The sequence below is a fragment of the Cynoglossus semilaevis genome, chromosome 5 (genome assembly GCF_000523025.1).
Source record: "Cynoglossus semilaevis isolate Cse_v1.0 chromosome 5, Cse_v1.0, whole genome shotgun sequence".
Classification (NCBI taxonomy): Eukaryota; Metazoa; Chordata; class Actinopteri; order Pleuronectiformes; family Cynoglossidae; genus Cynoglossus; species Cynoglossus semilaevis.
Genome location: NC_024311.1, coordinates 15,473,098 through 15,497,068, shown reverse-complemented (window position 1 = coordinate 15,497,068; position 23,971 = coordinate 15,473,098). Strand labels below are relative to the sequence as shown.

Below are 23,971 nucleotides of genomic sequence, written 5' to 3'. Positions count from 1 at the left end.
GGGTGTTTTGGGTGGCGCCTGCTGCCCCCTCGACCCGGTAACGGATAAGCGGATGAAAATGGACGGATGGATGGATGAATGTCAATAGCAATGTTAGTTGATATACACTCTAGACCACAAAGAAAACAGGATGCTTTGGTGTGGCTACTGCAAGGTTGAATACAAAAACCCTCACACTGTGTAGTGAGGAATCAAATCATCCATTTCTGTAACTACCAGGTTCTACTTTGCCCAATATATATATATAAAAAAAACCTGTAATCGCACGATTCTGATGTCTAACTCACAGTGAATACGTTTTATTTAAGTGCAGAGTACAAGATATTCCAGTCCAACGGAAAGGAAACCCCACAGTAACACCTTCCAGCTCCTCTGTCTCCAGCTTCCTTCATTGAGCAGGGACTCACTTCCTGGTTGAATTGGCCGTGGAACGTCTACTGTGAAGCTGTGGTATCTAGAGCCACTTGGAATCCCACAGGGGGAAACGCACACGCACACATCAAACAATGCACAGCTACAGCACATACCGCTGAATTAGCTAAACATGAAGTGGAACCACTGTAGAGGAAGCGGCGGCTCATCCACAGGGCCTCACTCTCCTGCTCTTTGATGATGAAACCTTCATCTTCAAACCTCCTCCTTCACTGATGTCAACACCAAATCAAACTGTGGTATAACTGATTGACTATTCCTGGTATAAATGTAAATGTGACTGACTTGACTGAGAATTCATTTATTATTCATCCATCAACGTTATGTTGCTGTTCATTGGTGAGTTATTTCTCTGTTTTTAACTCCGTATGAGATTCCTGATTTGAACGGGTGAGTTATTTCTCTGTTTTTAACTCCATATGAGATTCCTGATTTGAACGTGCTGTTTACAAGAAAGTTTGGTTCAAGAACGACTTTCACTTTTTGTAATATTTGGTCGACGTCACATCAACAACAGTGTTTCAGCCTGAGACCATCACCATGTGCACACCAGTTGGAACATAACGCACAAAAGTTCTTCATATGAAATTCACGCATCAGTAACTCTGACAGCTGGAACCCTCCTGGCAAATTGGCAGGTTTATGTCAAACAGGAAGTGGTTGAACAGCCTTAATAACAGGCCTGTTCAAAAGGCGTAAATGGATAATTAACAGACTTTTCTTCTTTTTCTTTTTTGAAAGCTTAACCCATTATTCAGGCTTGAATACAGTTTCTAACCAGGAGCCAGCTTCTCTTGTCATATAATTTCACAGTAAATGAGAACACTGCATATCATTTTGAACACTCTGCTAAAATGGTACACAAATTGGTAATGCATAAAATCCCACTGGAGTACAAGCACTTCACAGTTACAATCTGATACACCCTGAGAAGATGAGATTAATAATGCTGCGGAATTAGGTAAAGTAATTTAAGTAATTTTGTGACATGAGATTAATAATGCTGCGGAATTAGGGGTTTATTTTAAGTAATTTTGTGACTTGGTTTTAACTCACAGGACCGTAAATAGTTGGACCTGGTTTAACAGAAGTACTGGTGATAAAGTTGATGAAATCTGTTAATTCAGTCAGTCAGATGATCCTAACCTTAAACACACACCTCATACACATCACAGAGGGTTAATGTATTGGGTTGGAGGTAAATGAAGCCTCTTGGGGTAAAAAAAAAAATGGATTATGGGTGAATCAAAAATCTACACAGAGTAACTGGAGGCACCACATGATGCAAACTCCAACCTTTTCATCCACAAGTGACGCAACAAGACTCGAAATCTAACCATTCCAGGTAAAATCTTTCTACCAAATCCCAAAAACTTACAAAGAAGTTCACAGAACACTGTCAGATTGTCCACATCCAGAATATCTCACACACCGGTGTCAACGTTTAGTTAAACATCGACTCCTGCACACTCCCACTTTCCCACTGACGTGAACGAGACTCACAGTTTGCTGCAGGTCTGGGATGAGGATGCGGACGACCATGGAGTTGATGTGGATGTCGTCCATTCGGTGCGGCAGCGGCTCAGCCGTAGCCCTTATGGTCTCGTAAATGGTCTCTTCACGAGAGCTGTCAGAGGCACAGTCATCGGAATAGTCGGAGAAACTCTGGGCCATCTCATCTTCACTGGAGGTGGGGCTCCGGGGCATAGTCAACAGGACCGGTGGATTCAGCTGTGAGGCATGAGCAGAGAGAGAGAGAGAGAGAGAGAGAGAGAAGGTCAGAGCGGGTTCATTATACAGTCTTTGTGTTAATATGTCAGAATTCCCTCTGCTCCCATTAGCTAAGTCTCATCACTGTTGAGAGCTGCTCTCAAGTAAGGTGCTTGTTAGGTTTGTTCTTTAACTCTACCATTTAATGCAACCCCCGGAGAAGACACTGTTAGCGAGCATCTTCGTAAAACGCTGCCGCCTCATTATGGACACAGAAGTAGGAGCAGTGGAGAAGAGAACCAGTCCTGCATGGCCTACTGTGGCCCCTGAAACGAGGCCAACAGAGGGATTGCTCTGACATGGATTTATGTGATTTATGGAGCAGCAAATATCACCTCAACATCTCATCCCTGACGCCTAAAAGATCTGGATCTCATTGGTCGTTGGATATTATATATTCCTTTTTGAACGCTAGATGTTTTGCAATGTCACATGATTAAAAAAAAACTGAGTAAATAATAATAAGTTTCATCAAAGTAATATGGTGCCACCACCTGTACAGGATGTGAAGGATGGGAAATAATACAAGTCTGTCAGAGAGTATAGTAGAAATCTGTATGTTTGTGTGTGTATGTATGTGTGTGTGTGTGTGTGTGTGTGTGTGTGTGCAGCCACTGGAAGAAGCAATTTCACATAATTGCTGAATTAGAGTGACCTTTAAGGCTTTACGTCAGTATTGCAATTGTAACGGCAGACTGACGTGACAGTCATACCTACACATTCTTCTAGTTCTATTTCTATAAATCATTGACTGTGCCATTCTAGTTCCTGGCACAGAATGAGACCATTAATGAAAAACATACATTCATTCTGTGCAGAAACAACATCACAGTCTTTCATTAAAGTTCCTTTGAGAAAAAAAAAAAAGCCGTTGTGTGAACATAAACATCAAATAATGTGTAAGAAAAAAACTCATCTAGGTCGTTAATTGAGGTTTATACAGTATAAAAGGTAGAGAAAAAAAACATCAGGCTTATGACACCGAGATGTAATCAGTTCAACTGAATTTACACAACTGTGATGACAAAATTAAGGTTTAAAATGATGCATGATGTAACAAAGTGGTTTATGTTTACAAAATATAAGCTGCTCAGTAAAAAAAAACCCACAATTTTAGAAAATGCTGAGAATCATATTTATGTCACCAATAATGTGTTTTACCACTAGGGTTTGCTATTGTGCGCAAACAATACAATAATGCTAATGCTAACTAATCTAACATGACTTTAAAGACTGATATAATCAGAATGATCTGAGATAAAAAAAAAAAAAAGTAGAAAAGGCGTGAGTGACTGAGAGAGAGAGTTACAGTCTAAAAAATCTTTACAGTCACAATCTAAATCAGTCCAGTCCTGTGAATCTTCAGATTAATCAATAATCAGCGCACAGCTTGTCAGCAAACAAAGCAACAAAAACACACAAACGAGGAGTGTTTACATGTCACCCCTCGGGGTGGCTGTCACAAAAGGAAGCTTGTTAGCGTTCTCTGTTGTTTCCATCACCCTGGGAGTGTCAAAACAAAGAGCCAATCACAGGCTGATAATTCCTTCCTGTCACATATTGTGATAATTACAAACTGCAGAAATTAGCATTTTAATACATTCACTGTTAATATATTAGAAAAAAACAAACATTTGACAAACTAAGTTCAATTTTCTTAAAAAACTATCAGTGACCGTGTCAGCAGAAATACATGGGTTTTTTTTTTAATATTCATTTCAACAGTTTTTCATTCACGGAAGCAATTAAAAAGATTTCAAGTGAGTTCCAAAATGATCAGTGGAACAGGATTTCTATTGGATCCTTAACCAACACTTTAATCACAAAATGAAGAGAATAACTAAGTTCCACTGGGGTGGAAATGGAGTAAAGTAATTCCAAACATCCCATTAGTTAAGAGTACACCAGAGAGCAGACAAGAGAAGATTAATCTTTTCAAAAAAATGCATCTTGATGATGTACGGTCAACTTCAGTTTGGTTTTATGGGTGTAAATATTAACATTTATGTTTAACATAAAAAAAAAATACAGTAACCCAAAATAAATAAAAAGCACTTTTTTGACAGAAAAGTTCATTTTCTCTGCAGAAAGAAAAGCTCATAAAAATGACCTACAATTCCATTCCTGTCAAAGGAAATAAAAACTGAAGAGATTTTGCAAAAAGTTCCGTGCAGCATAATTTAGTTATTTAATGTATAAATTTAATATGATCTAGTCAATAAAAATATATACTAAAAACTGACAGAACTGATATAAGAATGACATTATTAATAATTAATGAGCTAAACTTGTCTATTTATTGATTCCTCACGTACAGTATTTTAATGAGCTTTAAATATGTGTCTCCTGGGCGTCTGTGTTTACTGTGGCGTATGAATATATCAATTACAGCACTGTTTACAGGGAAAAATGATCTGGGCCACAATGAAAATATACACATTTGCTTAAGTCACCTCTTAACCTCAGGTTACAGAACCCTAGTGTTTTTTTTTTTCTCTTTGGAATTTGGGTTTTAACAGAATTTTTTCCCTAAAAATGAATCTACCCGACAGGGGTTTCTCGGAGGCCTCAGAAAATTAGAGGGAAGATAAGAAAATGCAAATAAAAAAAAAAAAATCTAATTATTTAAAAAAAATTATAATAATTGCAGTAATTTGTCAGAAGTCAGGTCATTATTTTCTTCTGTTCTGTGTCGACAGTTTGTGGAAACGTTTTTTCATTCCGTGGGATCATACAGAGCTGTTTGTTGATCATTTTCTTATGGTAAACAAACGTAACAATTATTGTCTAGTTAATAAAGGTACAGTAAGAAATCATTTTTTCTAGCATTGTCTGTGGGTTAGCCACAAGCTAATGCTGTTTGGAAAATAAAAAAACATTAAAAAAGTCAGTGTTTGGAAGAAAAGGAGAAGGAAAACGAGAACGACAGGACCGTGAGGTTGTCACTCTGTTTGTCACTCTTGATAAAATGCCTGCACTGAAAATCCTGAGATGACAGAGGAGCAGTAACGGTGGTCCTGCCAGTCTGCCTTTGTGGCAGAGCGACTGATTGATCAACATCACTGATAGAGTCGCTATAACTAACGTATATGCAAACGCACCAGAAACCCCCCCTGAGAGGTGGAGAGGATAAATCACACTTGTCGTGTTGATATCATATAATCCATCTGGCTGTTGTTGTCAGTGGAGAGTAAAACATACTGTACAGTAAACCGACCCAGATCTGTCACTCACTGTTACGGAGGAAACAGGAGGGAAAAAAAAAAAAAAAGTTCTCTTGTGCTTTTACAGTTTCACTGCTCAAACACGTTGTTAGGCAACAAAAAATGTCTGGAAGCAACTAAACGCAAAGTTTCCCTTTACACCAGTGACCACAATCCTCTTGAAGGAACTTTTCTTTTTTTTTCTTCTTTTTTTCAAGCCTGTCGTACTGAGACAATCAACAACTGCTCTTGTGAGGAAGAGCAGCACAGAATCATTTCTGGCTCTGTTGTTGTGTGAAATGGAAAAACAAGACGGTACAAAAGCTGAGTTCATGCCTGGAAAGAGATGCACAGACAGAGATTTCATGAGGTGGTGGGCGGTGTAATTGAATATAAGCTCTAACCGAACACAGAAAGGTAGACTGACCTCAGTTATTGACACGTTATCAACAACGGCCTGTCTGAGTGGAGCTTAGAAAAGTTTCACTGTAATAATATGGCATTAGATTGAAAATACATTGATGGAAAACAATGACAATAAAGGCTGTTCTATTCTATTCCAGTCTAAAAAAAATTCAATCTAACCTGCAGAGTAGGAAGGTCCTGGAAAGTCCTTGTACTACACTGTATATGGATTCTAATTGCAGAAAATTATGTGTTTACATCCATTCATTCTCTCCTGTTATAAGAGTTCTATGAAGAATATTTTTTATCTTTATTTTAATCCCAATTTTTAAAAATGTAAAGTCAATTCAAACAAATGTGTTGAGTGTATTTTGGGTCATACATTTACACTTTTTAACCATGTTTTTTTTGGGGGGTTGACGGTCATTATAGTATTTATTTTCTGTACTAAAATAAATAGCGTAAAAATTCTATTGGGTCATACATTTACACTTTTTAACCTTGTTTTTTTTTTTAGGTTGCCGGTCATTATAGTATTTATTTATTGTGGCAAAGAACTTTATAGAAAATCAACTTTTTTTCAGTTGTTACTCAAACTAAAAACACAAAAAAACAAGCTTTTATATTACAAAAAAACATTAAAAATATGCATCTATATAAAACACAGTGACGTAACATACAAGTCAAACCTGACACACTCATGCGTCATCTCCTTGTGCTCCTTCCATAAAAGGTTGCCTTGTCATTTTTAACTAAAGGTTAGCTTCGCAACCTTTTAGCCCTCACAACAGGGGAAGGGGTTAAGGTTGTTGCCGGGCAACGGAGACTGGTGTAGAAGGAAAAAAAAAAAAAAAAAGAGAAATCCCTTTAAAAGACAGAAAGAAAAGTCTTTGAGGTCAGTCCAGGACAGGGCTTTGTTCAGCTGCTCCTCAGGATCCGTTTAATGAGCCCGGTTTTAAAGATGCCTTAACAATCACACAAAGTGCCCATAAAAAGTCAAGAATCTGATTTATTACTGTAACAGGAGCATCTCTTTATGGGCATGGAATTAAAAAAAAAAGTACCTGAAAGGATTTGACAGGTTTGTTGTAGTAGATAAACATACAGTGCTTTTGAAGGTAAAGGCACCGCTTTGGCCTAAGCAAAGATAATTTACTTACTCTACAGACAGGGGGAGCTGGAATCAACCCCAGCTGACACTGAGCCAAAGACATTTTTTTTAGTCATGAGCAGAAACTGACAGCTCATCATCTTATTAACGTCATCCAATAATCTGCTACAAATTGAATGACGAAGCGAAGCACGTGCAGCGATACTACCCTCTGTTGTTATTTTTTCCTTTCTATTACAGGAATAAAAAAAAAAAGCACCTGCAGGGGGAGCAGCTGGTTCTGGAGAAAACATCGATGTGTTAGACTTTTGTTTATTATTGGAAAACTGGACTCGTGTTTGAGGGGCATAAGTTATAAGTTAAATCTCAGAAGGTTAATTGTCTTTTCTGTAAAGATTTATTATCTATTAATATTATTCAGGGTTTAAAAAAAACAATTAAGTTTTTTTCCACAATCAGTCTGGAAATACAACATGGCCAAAGTTTTTTTTTAAATCAAAGATAATGATCTTATTCTTACGTTTACAGATATCATCGTCATGTGACGCGCGATGACTTGCTTGATTCGTTTTGAGGAAAGGAATGGGTTTGTACGGTGTCCATGGAGCTGCGATGGGTGAAGACGTTCATGTTATAAGTTTGTGACTAAACTAACGTACGGTGTCTTTGTTTATAACGACAGAAGAAGAAAATAAAAAAAAATCACTGTATTAATGAAGAGCATGGTCTAAAAAGACCCTCGAGACGAGTTCACTCCAAACCACAGACGGAACTAAAAAAAAATAAAATTACACCTAATCCCTTATAATGAATGCTTTAATCAGGACTTTTTAATTAGCAGGATACTTGGTTGGTTATCAACAGCGAAGCAGCGCGTTGGGCCCTGAGTGTCGAACTGGGAGGAAGAACAACAGCGATAAACACGGCTGTTATTAAAAGGAGACCCTGCAGCCAAATCACAGCTGAACTACACCCAGTTAATACAGCCAAATTATGCAGCATTAACAACATTCAGATCAGATAATATGTAACCTGGATTCAAAGCGGTGGTGTCGTCATGGTAACAGTAACAGATCTTTCTCCCTTACACACACACACACACACACACAGTGAGGGTGATTCCGGTTGGGTTTGACGAGTGTCTTCTTTTGTTGCTAACGAGCTCACAAACTGAGGTATCAACAGAGTAGTAAAAGTGAGAAGACACACACACACACACACACACTCAAACACACAGACTAATCCAATGGCAATTGTGGAAAGCTGTTACAAGAAAGACCACCCCCACATTAGCTTTTTAAGTTGCCTGTTCAACTAACTTTCTCTCTCTCCCTGAAGCTCTCTCTATCTCACAACACAAACCTGATCTTATATATATATGTATATATATATGCATATATATATACATACATATATGCATATATACATACATATACACATACTGTACATACATACATACATACAAACATATATAGATACAAACAAACATATATACATACATACATACATACATACATATATACATACATATACACATACTGTACATACATACATACATACAAACATATATAGATACAAACAAACATATATACATACATACATACATACATACATATATACATACATATACACATACATATATACATACAAACATATATTACATACATACATACATATATAGCTCCTTCTCCCCAGGATCCAGCTCTGTTTGAAATGTATTTTGATAATTCTGGTTGCAGTAGATCGCTAGTTCAAACCCCCCCCCGTGAATTTCCTTTCACGGTCGGGACTTGTTGTGTGACAAGACATTTAAACTGTCTGTGACTATATGCCAAATCACTATGAAGGAAAGGAAAAGACAAAGAAGCTAATTTATTCAATGTAATCAGTGTTCTTCAATTCCTACAATGAGATTAATGGTATAACAAGAGATGAAGCAGATTTTACTGCACAGACACAGGAGTTCGTTTGTGTAGGATTTTCAGCTGCGAGGACCCAGAATAATCATAATAGCCATAATGACTAGTTACAGTGCCTGACAAGAAACTTCCGCATGACTGGACTGAAGCTACAGTACGTCATTACAATAGCTCCATGGTAATTAAAATACTTTTTTTTTTGTAAATGTTCAGGAAAACGTTGTTTTTAAAAGTTTTAAAAATATAAGAAATCCTTCAATAATTCACACGTGGCTCAGTTCTGTCTAATGTGTATCACATCTGAGACCTGTCACTGAATATTCATTAGCTGCTACACCGAGCTAGAGGGAGGAAACAATGCAGGTGTTTCTGAAAACATGGCTTCGACAGACACAGGTAAAGTGTACGTTTGACACCAAACAGCACAGAGCTGGAAAACTCAGCCGTCAAACCTGCTCTGAACGTAGTCTTCTTTCATCAGACCTCGTTTGGATCAACACCACGGATTCGAGTCGAATGACTCACACTGTAGAGATACTTGAGACAATCGAGCAGGGCCTTATTAATTTTTCAGTGCGATATTTCTCATTTGAATGTACTATTCTTTCAGTTCTGTCCCTGTCTGTATCAGCTTGTAGTAGTTGAGGATCATAATTTTTTTTTCAATCTAAGAAAATGTATATTGGGTATATATTGATATTTCTGTCTTGTCATTTAGTTATTGTTATAAGTTGTGTTTCCAAAGAGGCAGCAGCAGAAAATACTGTAGATTGTATGACTTTAAAAAAAAAAAAACAGGGATACATTTATGTATTTTGTTAAAAATATATATAAATAAACAAAGAGATTCTGTATAAACTAACCACTCAATCATTGTAGTTCACTCCGTTTCAATGGAAAAGTCAACACTGTACTACATGATCTAAATCATGATACAGTACATATCCATCCAGGACATATAATGCCATCTGCAAAATTGTATTTCTTTTTTTTTTTTTGGAACAAACAGAAAACTATTTGCATTTTTCTTTTACAATTAATCGACATAATGATGGTCTGGTCTGGTTTTGATTATTAGGGGTTTCATCTCTGTACAGTATGTCAACGTTCTCTGATTTTTTTTCATTTTTATTTTGCCCTTTTCCACTTGTCTTGTGCTTCATGTCAGAATTCCAGCCTTTGCTCCACTTAGTGAGTTTAAGGACTGAAGTTTGACCTTCCTCTGGATTCACCAGATCTGCCATCGCCTCAGAGATTTGTTACCTTTGCTCCTAGGACTGGCTCTACAGCTGCTCAACTCAATATTTTAATTTCCCAATATTTGAAAACCCAGACTAAAATATCCAGAATAGCTCAGACAATGGTCTTTGTCAATAATCATCAATTAGCAAAAAACAAGAGCAGTGTATTTCAAGAATCCCTCATCCAGGTGCTGATTGTTTCTGCAGGATTGTGCTGTATTTTTTCCCCACATATTCATTTACAGTTCAGTCACACTGGCTTCACTTTATTTTTTTTAACACACCATGTGGCTCAAGTGGTATAATGAAACAAACACCTCGGCCTCCCACAGTGGTTAAAACAGTGAAGTGGGTCTACTGCTGGTCAAATGGTGGAAGCTGGTAGAGATAATCTGATACGGTGAAGGGATAAGGGTCGTACCGGCTGATAATGGAGCTCTCGTAGGTAATTTTAGAACTCCTCAAAGCATTTATTTCATTCGAACATTAATTCAAAAGCCACATCCTTTTACATTAGTGTTTATTTAATGACGCTGTAGTGGCTACGCACAATAACAAATGGGTTCTGAGAACTATGACAGATGCACTGTAATCTGCCGGCTGGTGAGAATGCTAAACTTACTGCAGTACTGCAAGTAACCCTCGGGGGCTTCAGCGACTCAAGAATTCACTGTCTACTTAATTCACTTTATCCAATTAAGCCCTCAACTCCTACTCAACTTGCTGGAGCTCAAATGGTGTGTTATTAGGAAGAGCAGAGTTAAGCCTGATTTATTCTCTCCTGCTCAACACTTTGATGAACGGCAGTCGACAAAACATAACCAGCGTTTTCATTTTGATGGTGAAAAGGTGTCGGATGTTTAAATGTTTAAAAAGGTACGAACACTCGGCCCAGCCATCGTAGCTACAGTATCTTGCGCTGCTTTTAAAAGATGGATAAGTGTAAACATTTTGCATTTGGTCATTGCAGTAATAAAGAATTTCATATTATTCACTTGAGAAATATATTGAAAATAAAAAAATAAAATACTTTCATTGAGGGTGTATGTGTTAAGAATTTCATATTATTCACTTGAGAAAGAAAGATATTGGAAAAAAAAAAATCAAATACTTTCATTGAGGGTGTATGTGTGTGGTAGAAAGGCAGTCGACTGTCAGGAGTTGAAGCAGTGCTGGGTCAGCAGCGTCAGCAGCAGTTTCTGGTGATTGGCACCGCTGCAGCACGGAGGAAAATCAGCCTGTCCTTTTTTTTTTTTTTTTTTTTTTTTTTTTTTTGCTTTTAAGCCAGGAACTGCTTCTGCCACACCGCCAGTTAACAGCCAGTGATGAACGATCACTGTCCAGCCCACCAGCACATGTGAAAGCTTTGTGCTGTAAATTACCATTTTCCGTGGATAAAAGAACTCTGTCTCTGTGGTAAAATGCAAATCTGAGAAGCAAAAAGAGTTGCTACACTTTTTTCCCCCCCAGACTTCATTCACACCAACGATCTACAGCTCCATGATGTACTTAAATCTTTAAAAAAAAAAAACCTCCTTAACACTTAACAGCATTTTCATGTTGTTCTCAGCCCATGTGTCCATGTCCACCGCAAAGGATCAGGCTTGTAATCGAGGGCTTGCCGGTTTAAATCCCAGCCTTGGCAGGTCTACCCCAACCCTCAAGGCACAGTACCAGAAGTGCAGGTACCCCTGCTTCAGTGTTTCTGCCTTTAACAACCGGGGTAAGGAGCAAATATATTACACATATTAAAGGTGTTGAAAGTGTGAACTGCCTCACTTTAAAAGCTAGAGATATCATCATTTTCTCGTACAGTCTATTTTGTCAGCTGCAGCAGTGAAGAGCAGATCGATACTCCACAGAGGAGAGAAAAACTCACTGGTTGTTTGACACGGGGGAGAACAACATATATCATCTTAGCACAAGTGGAACAAGAAAAACATCAACAGGGTTTTTTTTTCCTGCACTGCTGAAGCAGACACACATCTTTTCTGTGTCCATCCCCATGAAACCCGTCTGTGGACGACTCCATCCATCTCAGCCTGACGTTTATTGACACAGGCGCTGCTCAAATCCATCTCGTGGTGACAGTTGTCTCCAGTGCTCCATGTCATCCGCTCAGCATGAATTAGCTGAGCCTGTCCTGAGGGTTTGTCACAACATCACTTCTGACATGATAACACCATCGCCACGCTTAAAGGGGCTGCTGCAGTGAAGAAATCAAAAATGTCGCCAGGTCCCAAAAGGAAAGGGAAAAAAAAAGCCTCCACAACAAATCAAACCGAAAGAAATTGTTTAGAAAGGTACAGAAATATAAACAACCCTGAAAGACAGTCATCCAAGAATTGAAATCTCCAAAAAAAAAAAATGCCTCTGCTAGGTTACCTAAAGACATGCTAATGAGTGCTCAGGGGTAATTCCTTCGCTTAACATACACACCCTACAGCTCTATAACGAAAATAATTATGATGGATGATCCCTTAATACAACTTCACCCTTGGGAAGAGGTTACAAACTGCACTCATCAGACATCATCACCAATTCTATTGCACTGGAGACCGATCTGGAGGTCCTGGAATAAATCAAAGCTCTTTCTGAACTTCACTAATGAGAGCTCGTCTTAAGGCGACGCACTTGTTTATGCCCAGATCCACGTGTCCCTAACCTTAAGTAAAAAAAACGAGAAATCTTTTGAGTTGCTTCAAAAGATCTCCAGTTCGACAAGGACTACACAGAAGATCATTCTGCCCTAACTCCAACTTTAAACTACTTTTTCTTAAAACTCATAAACCAAGAACAAAACTCTACTAACTTAACTCAGGATTAGGCTGTACCCTGATGGTTAAAAGCCTTGTAGTAGGATTGTAGTTGGAACCTTAACCTTGACTTGACTGAGTTAAGCCGTAGAATAATTTGATTTTTGTTTTCCAACGTCATTCCTCACCCTTCACTTTCTACAGTACATCCCCATTTAGAAGATTTTTTTTCCCGTGTAAATTAAATTAATCAAACATTTCCTACCATCTGTACAGTGGCTAACGCCAGAGTTAATATCATATCAAGGTTGAACGTTGCATTTTTGCACCTCCAACAATGACAAAGAGTTGTGATGCTCATGATGCGGTGACAGGAGGAGTCCCAGTCGGAAGCATACGCTTCCTTTTATTCATGAGCTGTGACAGGCACAGTCTGCAGATACGGCTCCTCTGGACACACTGCTCTCTGACAAATGCTTGGCAGCCACAGACATGTGCATATGCTTGCTGTTTTTTTACACACACACACACAACACCATTCACACAAACACACCACAGGCACTGAGTGACTGACAGTCTCTGCCTGGCCAGCTACTATCCGTTTTCTCTGCTGTCGATGAAGCAGCAAGCGGCGGCGGAGTGTGCGCCAACGCTCACCTGCCTCATTACCCTACTCAACCCCCCCTGACACGGTCCCTGCTCTCTCCTCTGTTAGCGCCACCGTCGTCTTAAACCGATTCAGACTCAGACTGATGAGCAGCTGCTCCGCGGCACCTCTCCGTTTTACTCACTGAAGTGAAGTCTGATGAGGTTGTGTCACCACCGTAGTGTGGGCCGCAGCATTTATATGAACAGAATGAGGGGGAAAAACAGGCGAGCGGGGCCGAGAGGAACAATAATCATTTCATTTCGATTAATTTGTTTTCATAATTGCAGGGAAGCGAAAATCGGAATTGAACCTGTTATATAAAACCCTTACACGTGTATACTGACTACACTTCCCTTTTCAGGGCCTCCGGGGGGCAATGTATTGTTAAGTATTCAACAGATAATTCAAAATGTACACACTGGCCTTTTTATATACACTTTCAACATACACCTACATAATTCATGAACATAGCATCCAAAAGGCGCAAATGCTTTTTGAGTCTCTCCTCCGAGATCATGAATTTTTTAAAATATGGATTCCACAGATTTAGATCTAAAGTACACATATGACCCTACAACTGTAGACAAAAATATTTTAATGATTATAATCACGAAACTCAGCATAAAATGTATCTACATGATCAGTATAATTCTGGATATGTCTTTGTAGATCATTAATATGGAGAGGAATTGAGGCTATATTTGTTTTTCTTTGACTGGAACTGGAAAACAACCTTACCATGAAATTTGAACACACCTAGAAAAGACATGATACCGTGTCAAAACTAGACGATCTCCATTGCTTGTTTTTATTTTTTTTCTTATCGGCTTCAGCTTCCCTCGCAACTCATAACATGGTAAGTGGCTGAAGATGGATGGTTGAAAGGAAAATAAATACAATAACGTGGGTCAATATTGACAGAAAGTTAACAAGATGGAGAGACTGCCTAGGGTCATGTTTTCTCCTGCTAACAGTAGGAGTACAGAGGTCAAAACAGAATCTCATACTTTAGTATCTCGGAAAAAATAATTTTTTTATAGCATCACAGTTTATAGACAAATACCTATCTCATACTTTAGTATCTCGGAAAAAATCTATTTTTTTTATAGCATCACAGTTTATACAAAATACAAATACCTTTTTTTTTTTTTACACGCTAAAACCACACCAATGTCCATCTCCTTAAAAAACAATCCTACTCCATCAGTGACCTCAACATAATTACTTCCATGATTCCTGACATCCCAATCATCATCAATCCATTGATCAGACAGTGATTCACTCTCTGTGGATTAGAACAATCTCAGGAAGATTAGCAGGCAGATATGAAGTCGATGAGTGAGTGGAGTAAAGAGGTTTTATTACTGACTTTATTGTACAATGTGACGGGTATTAAATGAAACTGCCTACAGTTGGCGGTAATAACATGCTAACTCACTCTCGACAGTCCACAGGTTGGTACATACTTGTTATTGCAAATGGCACAAGGAGTACTTTCTGTTATTTTAGTAAATAACAATATCAGGGATTTAAAGCACAGTGAAGAGACTATTTTGTATCTTCATACTCTAAACTAAATATTACCCTCGTTCACAGCTGGCTAATGTATCATTCCAACTTGATATTCCAGTCAATACACAAAAGCCATTACAGAATTAGGCTTCCAATCAGAGGACTGTCGGTTGGAACAGCAGCCATGGCAGAACTGTGGTGTGTTGAGCAAGAGCAAACATTTCCTTGGAGAGTTAAAAAAAAAAGCACAAGGCCTACTGCTTCTGTTTCTGCTGTTATTCACTGGAGTCTTTTTACAGGAAGGGTTGAAGGAGTAATTGTCCTTTCAGGGATCCATAGACTACAGAAAGAAAACCATAAAAAAAAACACACCACAGCTAAGAGTAGTGCCTTGAGAGGTTTGGAATCTCATGGAAACAATTATGAGCAAATAAAAAATAAATTCAATAAAACGTGCACTAGTGAAACCCAGCTTACTGACCTCCAAACATACGGTTTGAGGACAAGTAGTTTTGCAGCCGACCTCCAACACCGGCTGCACTTCATTTGTTATCTCTGGTACACAGGCAGAATCACTGCTGACGTTGATTGCCGACTTCACCAAAGTTAGAACCGAGTACAAACCCGAGCAGACAGGTAACACCCACCACCGGCACTCATCTTACTGAGGAGTAAAACAAACTGGCAGCGTAGCAGCGCCTCAGTGTCAGAACCAACTCCTTTATTCTAGAGTAAGTACAGATAAAAAAAAATGACTTCAGCTTTTTGTACTGTTAGTTTTTACATGTAAAAATGGACAGCGATAGGTCAGAAAAAAATGTTATATTGTGATAATCTAAAAAGAGTTTCAGGACAGAGGAGGATTATCATAAATTAGGAGGTGATAAAACTGTGAAAGTGAATCTGAACTTATTTGTCGTTGTGACACAGCACACCAAATGTGACCTCTGCTTTTAACCCATCACCAAAGTGAGCTTAAGCTGAGCAACCTGGAACCTTCCAGGACCCATGCTGACTCCCTGAAACCACCACTGCACCACTGTCTCTCAGATGAAACTGTTTAGATCCCTCATATTTCATATCCACTCACATGGAGGCCTAAAGTCTAAAGTAGGCTGATTCACATTCTTTATTTAACTTCCAGCAGTGTTGTTGTAATGTTTATAATAAATTATTTTCTAACCTGGAGCGTTTACAGTCTTTCTTTCTAACATCAAGACTTGTTCTAACAGGCATGTGTGTTTTTTACAGAACTGGGAGACAAATAAACCTGGAACTTGAACTTAAAGAGGCCAACACACAGTGGAGTCTTTTCTAAATTGAGAAATCTAAAAGGAGCATTTTAGGCCATCCTACTTTTCTGCTCTCCTGCTTAGTCACTCTCTCTCTCTCTCTCTCTCTACCATTTCAATTCAACACTAAATACGCTTCTCTGAGAAGCAGATGAGTCACACGCAGCGATTCATTAAGCCAAGCCTCGTGGCTCCTTGTTACTTTCAGAGATGGTGTTTGTGCAGAAAGTGTCACAGTAAATGAAGTGCAGAAAAAAACTGGTGATGGTTTGAGACAAGTTGTGTCTGATCTGTGCAAAAGACTGTGACTCAGTGTTGAAGATATAAAAAAATGACAGGTACTATTCCACACGCAAACTCACACATGCTGACAGTTCACAACCAGAGAGGTGTGAAGAACCGTGGATCCTGACGACAGATCCTTTTCAGACGCTCGTGAAAGTCCATTGAGTCAAAACACTGTTTTAATTTCTTCAAGAGGTAATGAAGGAGAGCTCAAGTTTGGTCTCTTAAACAAAGTATTGATTTTTGTTGAAGAGATTTCTCGTTTAAACTCTCTTCATCTTCATCTAACGTATTGGCATCATGTAGGAGAACATGACGGACCCTCGACAGTGGGAGAAATCTCTAAAAAAAAAACAAAAAACGTATGTACTGACAAGTGAGTAACATCTGTATGAAGTTAAATCAGGATGCAACATTTGCTCACAATTCCTTCCTAGTAAATCTAAATTGACATATAGGATAGTTTAGATCAGTGGTTCTCAAACCTTTTTAACCTTTTTATCCTCTGTACCCCCTGAGAAAACACTGATCTCTCTGAGTACCACCATGATGACCAACATTAGAATACAGCAGCGTATTAGCTTCAGGAGAGATGTTTATAAATGTTTATTAATGTTATCAGGAGAGATGTTTATAAATGTTTATTAATGTTCATAAATCTATAAACATTTATAAACGTTTATGTTTAAATGTTGTATGAATTATTCAACTGAAAATGTAAATGTGGAAATATAAATTTTCCCCAGGTACCACTAGAGAGTCCTTGCGTACCACTGGTAGTACACGTACCACAGTTTGAGAACCACTGGTTTAAATGACTGTAAACAGGAAACCATGTCATAACCATTTTAACCAGTTTTTTTTTTTTTTTTTTTGGTCTGAGGTCTTGTCCGTTTCTTCAGCCCATAGAAACCTCGTGACATTTTGCCGTCCTGGATCTGGTCGCTGACCTTTCTGTGAATGCCTCTCGGTGCAAAGCGGCCTAATCATTTAAGGAGTAATTGTAATAAGCACTCTGTGGAGAACACAGCCAGCTCCGGCTTCTTCCCCTGTCCTTACACACGGTGATCAGCCACAGCGGGGAACAAATGGAAAAAAGAGGCTTTAATATTGGCTGAAGCGATAAAACAAAGGCATTGCTCACAAAGCGTACACCTGGGCAGCAGCGCACACATCAGCCCGCTGCGGCTGTGAAGGAGATTCCGGACGGGGGTTTCTATTCTGCTGTTTATCTTATCAATTTCAAGGCAGGCGTTTGTGATTGTGTTTGTGTGTGTTGTTTCTCACGCAGCATCACCAACTACACTCTGTCTTTTCTGTTTTGATTTCCAGTCACTTTTTGCCGCTCACGTGGACACTGTGGTGAGAAATTGCTTCTCTTTCTCCCTCGCATGCCCTGCACATCTTGATTCGAGAGGCGGCACAATCCATTCCGTGAGCTGAAAAGCAGCGAAGGCGGCGGCGCCCTAAATGAAAGCAATCATCAGGCCTTATCTCAATGGTTGCTTTGTACATACTATTGAATCTCTTAAAGGCCCTGTCAATTTTGCTCGAGAGAACGGGGGAAAAACACTTGCGAAGGTAGCGCCGATAAACGCAGAAATACAGACTATCCATAAATGGCTTTTAATATGAAACTAAAAAAGAAAAAAAGGAGAAAAAAAGGAGTATATGGGATAGACCAGAGAAAAAAACAAGTCTCCTAATTACTGATTCACAGTTTGAGAGCCACAGATGTTTGTTCAAAACAAGCAGGCACTTCTCCTTTTGTCTGATTGAAAATCTCAGAGTCGTTCTGTCACTGACACAACAGCCACAGCCATCACCAGCAGCACAATCTCAAAAACCCTGAAATCAAACACAATATAATCGGAGAAGAATCACAGATATTTTATTTGCAGCTCCAGCCACAAAGGCTGTCCATCCGTGTGTGAGACCATAATGTGACCATAGATCATTCTAGTACAGATGCAGCTCAACTGACTGCTCACAGTTGAAAACCTAAAAAAACCTGTTGACCTTTCAGTGGACTGAAGTCTTCACACCTTATAAAACAACTGGACAGCTCCAGTCCACAGACACTGACCACCTTCATCTCCTCAGGACTAAACCTTCAAGTCTTTCTTTCACCTATATATTCACCAAGTTATGTGTCTTTTTTTTGTCTCCTCCTCTCTCTGAGTCAAAGGTCAAATTAAATTCAAGGTTTCTAGTCCTAATGACTGGGAGCTGCATGATCACTATATCACTGTTTCCCAAAGTTTTTTGTTCTGGCGACCCATATTTTAAAATCACAGGTCACAAACCGTCACGACCCAAATTAATACACATTATTTGTAAACTCCACCTGAGGGTCGCGACCCAGTCTTTGGGAAACAATGCACTTATATAGTCTAGAGTTTATCCAATTACTGTCTGGTTGTGGGACAAATGCATTTCTGCTGTTTGTTGGTGCGATGACCGAGTGTTGTCCTACATGTTGTCCAACACCCATATGTGGGCGGGGCTAAGGTTCCTCCACTTTTGCTGTATATGCCTGCAGGCCGTCCCCTTCATTATCACCACTTACATTAGCAGGAGCTAACATCCATATTCTCCTGGGCCAGTCTGCAGTTTATTACAGACAGTGTTTTACTGTAACAACAAAGAACATATGTTCAGGACTGTGTTTCTCAGCACTATCAACCAACAGCCTCCAGGTCAAACTTGGTTTTTGTGCCACGTTTTGTTTGCCTGTAGGGGATCAATCCATTCACTGGCTGTTAATTCAAGTGTGAATCCACTAATAATTTACACATATCCAAGTGAAGGAAACTGAATATTTTTTAGTGAGATTAGTTTAAAAAAAATCCACAACCATATTGTATTTCTATAGCAACAAAAGCTCTTTTACATGTGGATTATACCTATACACAAGATGTTCAAAATATTATTACTGAACTGAAAAAGTATGCACCAAATGTTTAAATGTCACTTTTGCATCCACAAAATGTGGGTTTTGACGCAACATAAATCCCTGTATTCACTCCATGCTGAATAATTTTGAAGTAATTTGGAGTTGGTTACATCCATAATAAATCACATGAGCTCTGACCACCGGTAACAACAGCTGCTGCTGCTGCAAAGCCTAGAAGGTTAAATCACATGAGCTCTGACCACCGGTACAGCTGCTGCAAAGCCTAGAAGGCCTAAAAACAAAAATTTGAAAACAAACTCTCTTCACTGACCTGTAAACTTTTACAGAATGTGAGTGAGAGGGAAAACATTTAAATCCTGCCCTGCGAGGAGAGACGGAGCGGGGCTTTAAGTGAGAGGCATCTGGAAGAAAAAGTCTGCATCACCACTGGGCCCAGATCCACCACCTGACCAGCTGCAACTTTCCTCTCTGTGAAACTGAACCACACGGATCAGTGATCTTCCACTGAGCTCCATCATTTACACACACACACACACACACACGAGCCTATAGAATATTAATAATTTATATGTCCTACATGTTGTAAAAACTGGGTCACTGTGCACTCGTTTCCTTCTCGCTGTTCCTGCAAACAGCACACACACGGTGCAGGACATCAGCGATACAATAACAGCACAACAGAAACAATAGCATCAATAGCAACAGTATGATAACAAGTAGGGCTGTTGAAAGTAAGACAATAATTATTTTGTGAAAATTAATCTGACAAAAAAAAAAAAAATGAACAGTTAACAGGTCTGACAGGGTTCAATTCCCAGAGGAACCACATACGTGGTAGCAGATCTGCTGTTAACACCAGAATTCCCCAAGTGTGCCATCAATAAAGTTCAATTTATTATTAGCATATAAATAAGATTTTTATGTTGAAAAAGTACTAAATCCAGGACAGCAGAGCAGCTAGAAACTTTTTCACAAATACACTTCTGCCACACTGTTGTTGTTGTTAATCTTACTATGAACCACAGCATCATTTTTTTCTCAACACAGTCGTCACCCATGTTCTATTGAAAAAAGCTCTACCTCCCAAAGGCAGCAGCCCCGCTGGTTTAAATATGAGTAAATAAACAGATAGAAGACGGAGCCAGAAGGTTAACAACAACTCTTAAAGGTAGCTAACAACATCAGCGCTCAGTTAAACCGTGTATTTAAGGCCCTGCCGTCATAGAGTTAAACCGTGTATTTAAGGCCCTGCCATCATGGATTCAGGATTCTGCAGCTTCTCTCCTTTGACATCACAGCCAAAGCGGCAGATTCTGAGTTTGATTCAGTTCATGGACTCAAAACCAGGACAGAGGCTGAAATGTCTATTTCCTCAGAGAGCAGACTTTTGAAGTCTTAAGGCTTGTTACTGTCACAGACGTCTGCCACCATTCGACAGGTGTGGCAGCCCCAGATGCAGAAGAGTGTACGTGCAAAAGGAAATTTTGTCTCTGGTATAAAAAAAAAACCCCATTGCTTTTAGCCGTGACCTGGTTTTTGCGGAGAGTACGACTATTATTCTCTTAATGTCCTCCCTTGGGTCGTACTGGCTGTCACTTAAATTCCTGTCAAAATAACCATGACAGAGAAATAACTTCATTTTATCTCCAGGATCCAGAGAATTTTGCATCAAGATTCGTACCATACTTCATGCTCTTCCACTGACCTTATGCTCCAACATCAACTCAACAACATTTCTCTGGCAAATTTTTTCTACTTTGCTCGGGCCTTTTTTTTTTTTTTTTTTGTCTTGCCAATTCCAAAACGTAGCCCTCCACACTTCATAAAAACACCTCCACTGCTTTTCTTTTTTCATAAGTTCTTTGTCTTTTTATCTCAAAGCGGTCATATTGTCATCTGTATGAAAGACTTTCTATTCTCATTTCCGTTGCATTAACAGCTATCTGGGCCTGGACTAAATGAGACAATTAAAAAGAAAAAAAACAACTCATCACATTCACAATGAAACCGTGACAATAGGTAATCTTTTTTTTTATTGCACATCCTGTGGCAAGTGGAAAAAAAAAAAAAAAAACCCGTACAATAAGACAAATGCAGGCTAAAATTGCGGATGAAATTGGCAGCGCCTCAGTGGAATATTTTAAAGAGCTGTTTTCCCGCTGCAGTAGAGAATATTAGGAGGCAAGCAGAGAAAAGTGTCCCATCACTTGCAGAGAGAACGGCAGGGGGACAATCAGCGGAACTGTAAAAGATAAATGGCACTGATTCAAAAGGCCGGAAAGAACTGAACAGAAACACAAAGCTGCACGCATCAACACAAACACACACACGCGCTAATAAAAACTGACTGGATAATGTGGCATAAAGACCATAAAAACAAAACACTGAAACTGAAAGACCCAGGTACAGCAATTCTCCATTATTCCAAATACACATGGGTTTTTTTTGTTTTTTGTTTTTCCTGCTGCACAACCTGACCAAAAAAAAAGTGGCTTTGGCTTTTCCACCAATCACAGAGCCTGCTGCTGAGGATATACCTGCTGCTCCTGAGCCTCGTCATCTTCTCAGCATCTAAAGACTTCATCTTTTCAGCCACACCTCTGATTGTACACTGAAATACTGCATTCAGCACCAAACAGAGCGTCCACAGGGATTCAGAGTTTTTTGTGTTTTTTTTTTTTTTTTACATGGGAGTGATGACTTCTTCTAGAAGAGCTTTGTAAAGTTTTCTGATTACGGCAGGTCTACACAGTTAAAAGAAGTGGGTCAGACATTGTTTCCACATAGTTTTAAAAAAAGTGCATCTCTACTGAATACCATAATCTGAATGAATATATAATATATTGAATGAAAAATATACAAACACAAATATACACTTGGATAACCAGAAAGATGCAAAGTTTTACTGTGTGGGTTTTGAAGTCGCAAAGATGAAAATCTACCAAGAATTGTTCAAACCAATCCATGAAAAACCAAACAACAACAAATGTCAGCATTCCTCTGTTTTATCGTTCTCTTCAGAAGACGTCCAGGACCCACATTTCCCTTTCGTCAATTTACACCTCCCCCGAAGTGCTCTGGCACCCCCCAGGCGAGGTGCATGTCACACATCCACTTGTACAAAGAAGTTTAATTACCCCCTTTGGGCAATAAGTTCGGTCGTATCAGAGAAAATTAAAATAATTCCTCATCAGTTTTCTTTCCTCTCTTCCTTAAAAAACTGGCTTCAGCCGATATCAGACACAGACGGTTTATTCCATCGGTGTCTGAGGATTAACATGAGTCTGTTCGCCGTCTTCCAAACACACTGGCGGGCAGTTCAAACCAACTTGGGGGGGGGCGAAAACAGTAACATGTTTTAACTCCAGCGAATATGACATGAAATGAAGCCAAATGGACCTTTGGTGTTTGACTGCAAGTGAAAACAAGACAACAATCTTCCTCTGTACCATCGGAAAAAAAAAAGGATTTGTATCAAACTGTGGCCAACAGTCCACAGCGTATATTAAAACACCACCAGATCCATTAGACATAACATTAGCGTTGCCAGTGGCCTGGTTTCAACTATAAGTTGTAGCGTGGATATTAGCTCCCCCTAGAGTCGACACAACCGTCAACCATCCTTCGCCCCATGTTGCCGCTGCCATCTGCACCAGAGGTGTGTCAGTGAATGAAAAGCTTGACTAATAAAACGGCAGTAAAAAAATAAATTGTCATCTGGCCTCCAAAAATGTGAATCCAGACCAGGAATTAAAGATCTCCTCATGGGATCAGAGTAGAAAGAAACAAAGTTTAAACCCAGTGTGAACGGCATTAGAGAGAATCCTGGTCTGAGCACCAAGATCGGGGGAGTATTTGGACAGGATTTGGACGTCCATCATTCATACTAATACAGAGTGCAAAAAGAGTAAAAAAAAAAAATCAAATGGCTTTGAAAATGTGACCAGATCATAAAGAGTTAAGTAAGTTAATCTGTCAACAGGGCAGTGATTGGCTGATCTGGTTGACCTGCAATCAAATGCAGATTATGGTTTATTAAGACCTCAAGGAAAGCTTCACTTATTAAACACATCAAGTTGCAGGATTACAGTTTTTTTTTAAATGATCTACTCTGCAGACAAAATGAGTCTTTTCAAAAAAATCTTCCTTGAGAGAAAATTCAGAGAAAAGACCAAGTTTCTGTTCTTACATTCAAGGAAAGGCTACAAGGAAGTGACTGAAACTCTGAATTTCAAGAATGCTACCTTGAATTTAAGGAACACCATATGTTTTTACAACAAATGACGAGGAGGTATGGTGAGTTGTGATGAAAAACAGCGTTTCAATAAGATGGAAATTAAATAATTTGACTGAGGAAACGTACCATTTCAGCCATGTTATCCAGAGAAGAGTGTTCACTTCAGGAAGATGTGGAAAACTTTGACCCAGCCTCTCTGAGTGGAGGGAAGAAATAAAAAAAGAGAGAGGAGGGAGGGAGGG

At 39.1% G+C, this 23,971-nt stretch overlaps 1 protein-coding gene across 1 annotated transcript in view; it reads right to left on the bottom strand.

The window, feature by feature from the left end:
* shank2b (SH3 and multiple ankyrin repeat domains 2b) overlaps nt 1-23,971 on the bottom strand; it is a 129,218-nt gene that overhangs the window by 86,760 nt on the left and 18,487 nt on the right. The window contains exons 3-4 of the mRNA XM_025055876.1: nt 23,856-23,925; nt 1,936-2,163 (exon numbers count right to left, since the gene is read on the bottom strand). Of these exons, the coding sequence (XP_024911644.1) occupies nt 1,936-2,163; nt 23,856-23,867 (240 nt within the window). The 5' untranslated portion in view covers nt 23,868-23,925. The remainder of the gene's footprint in view (nt 1-1,935; nt 2,164-23,855; nt 23,926-23,971) is intronic.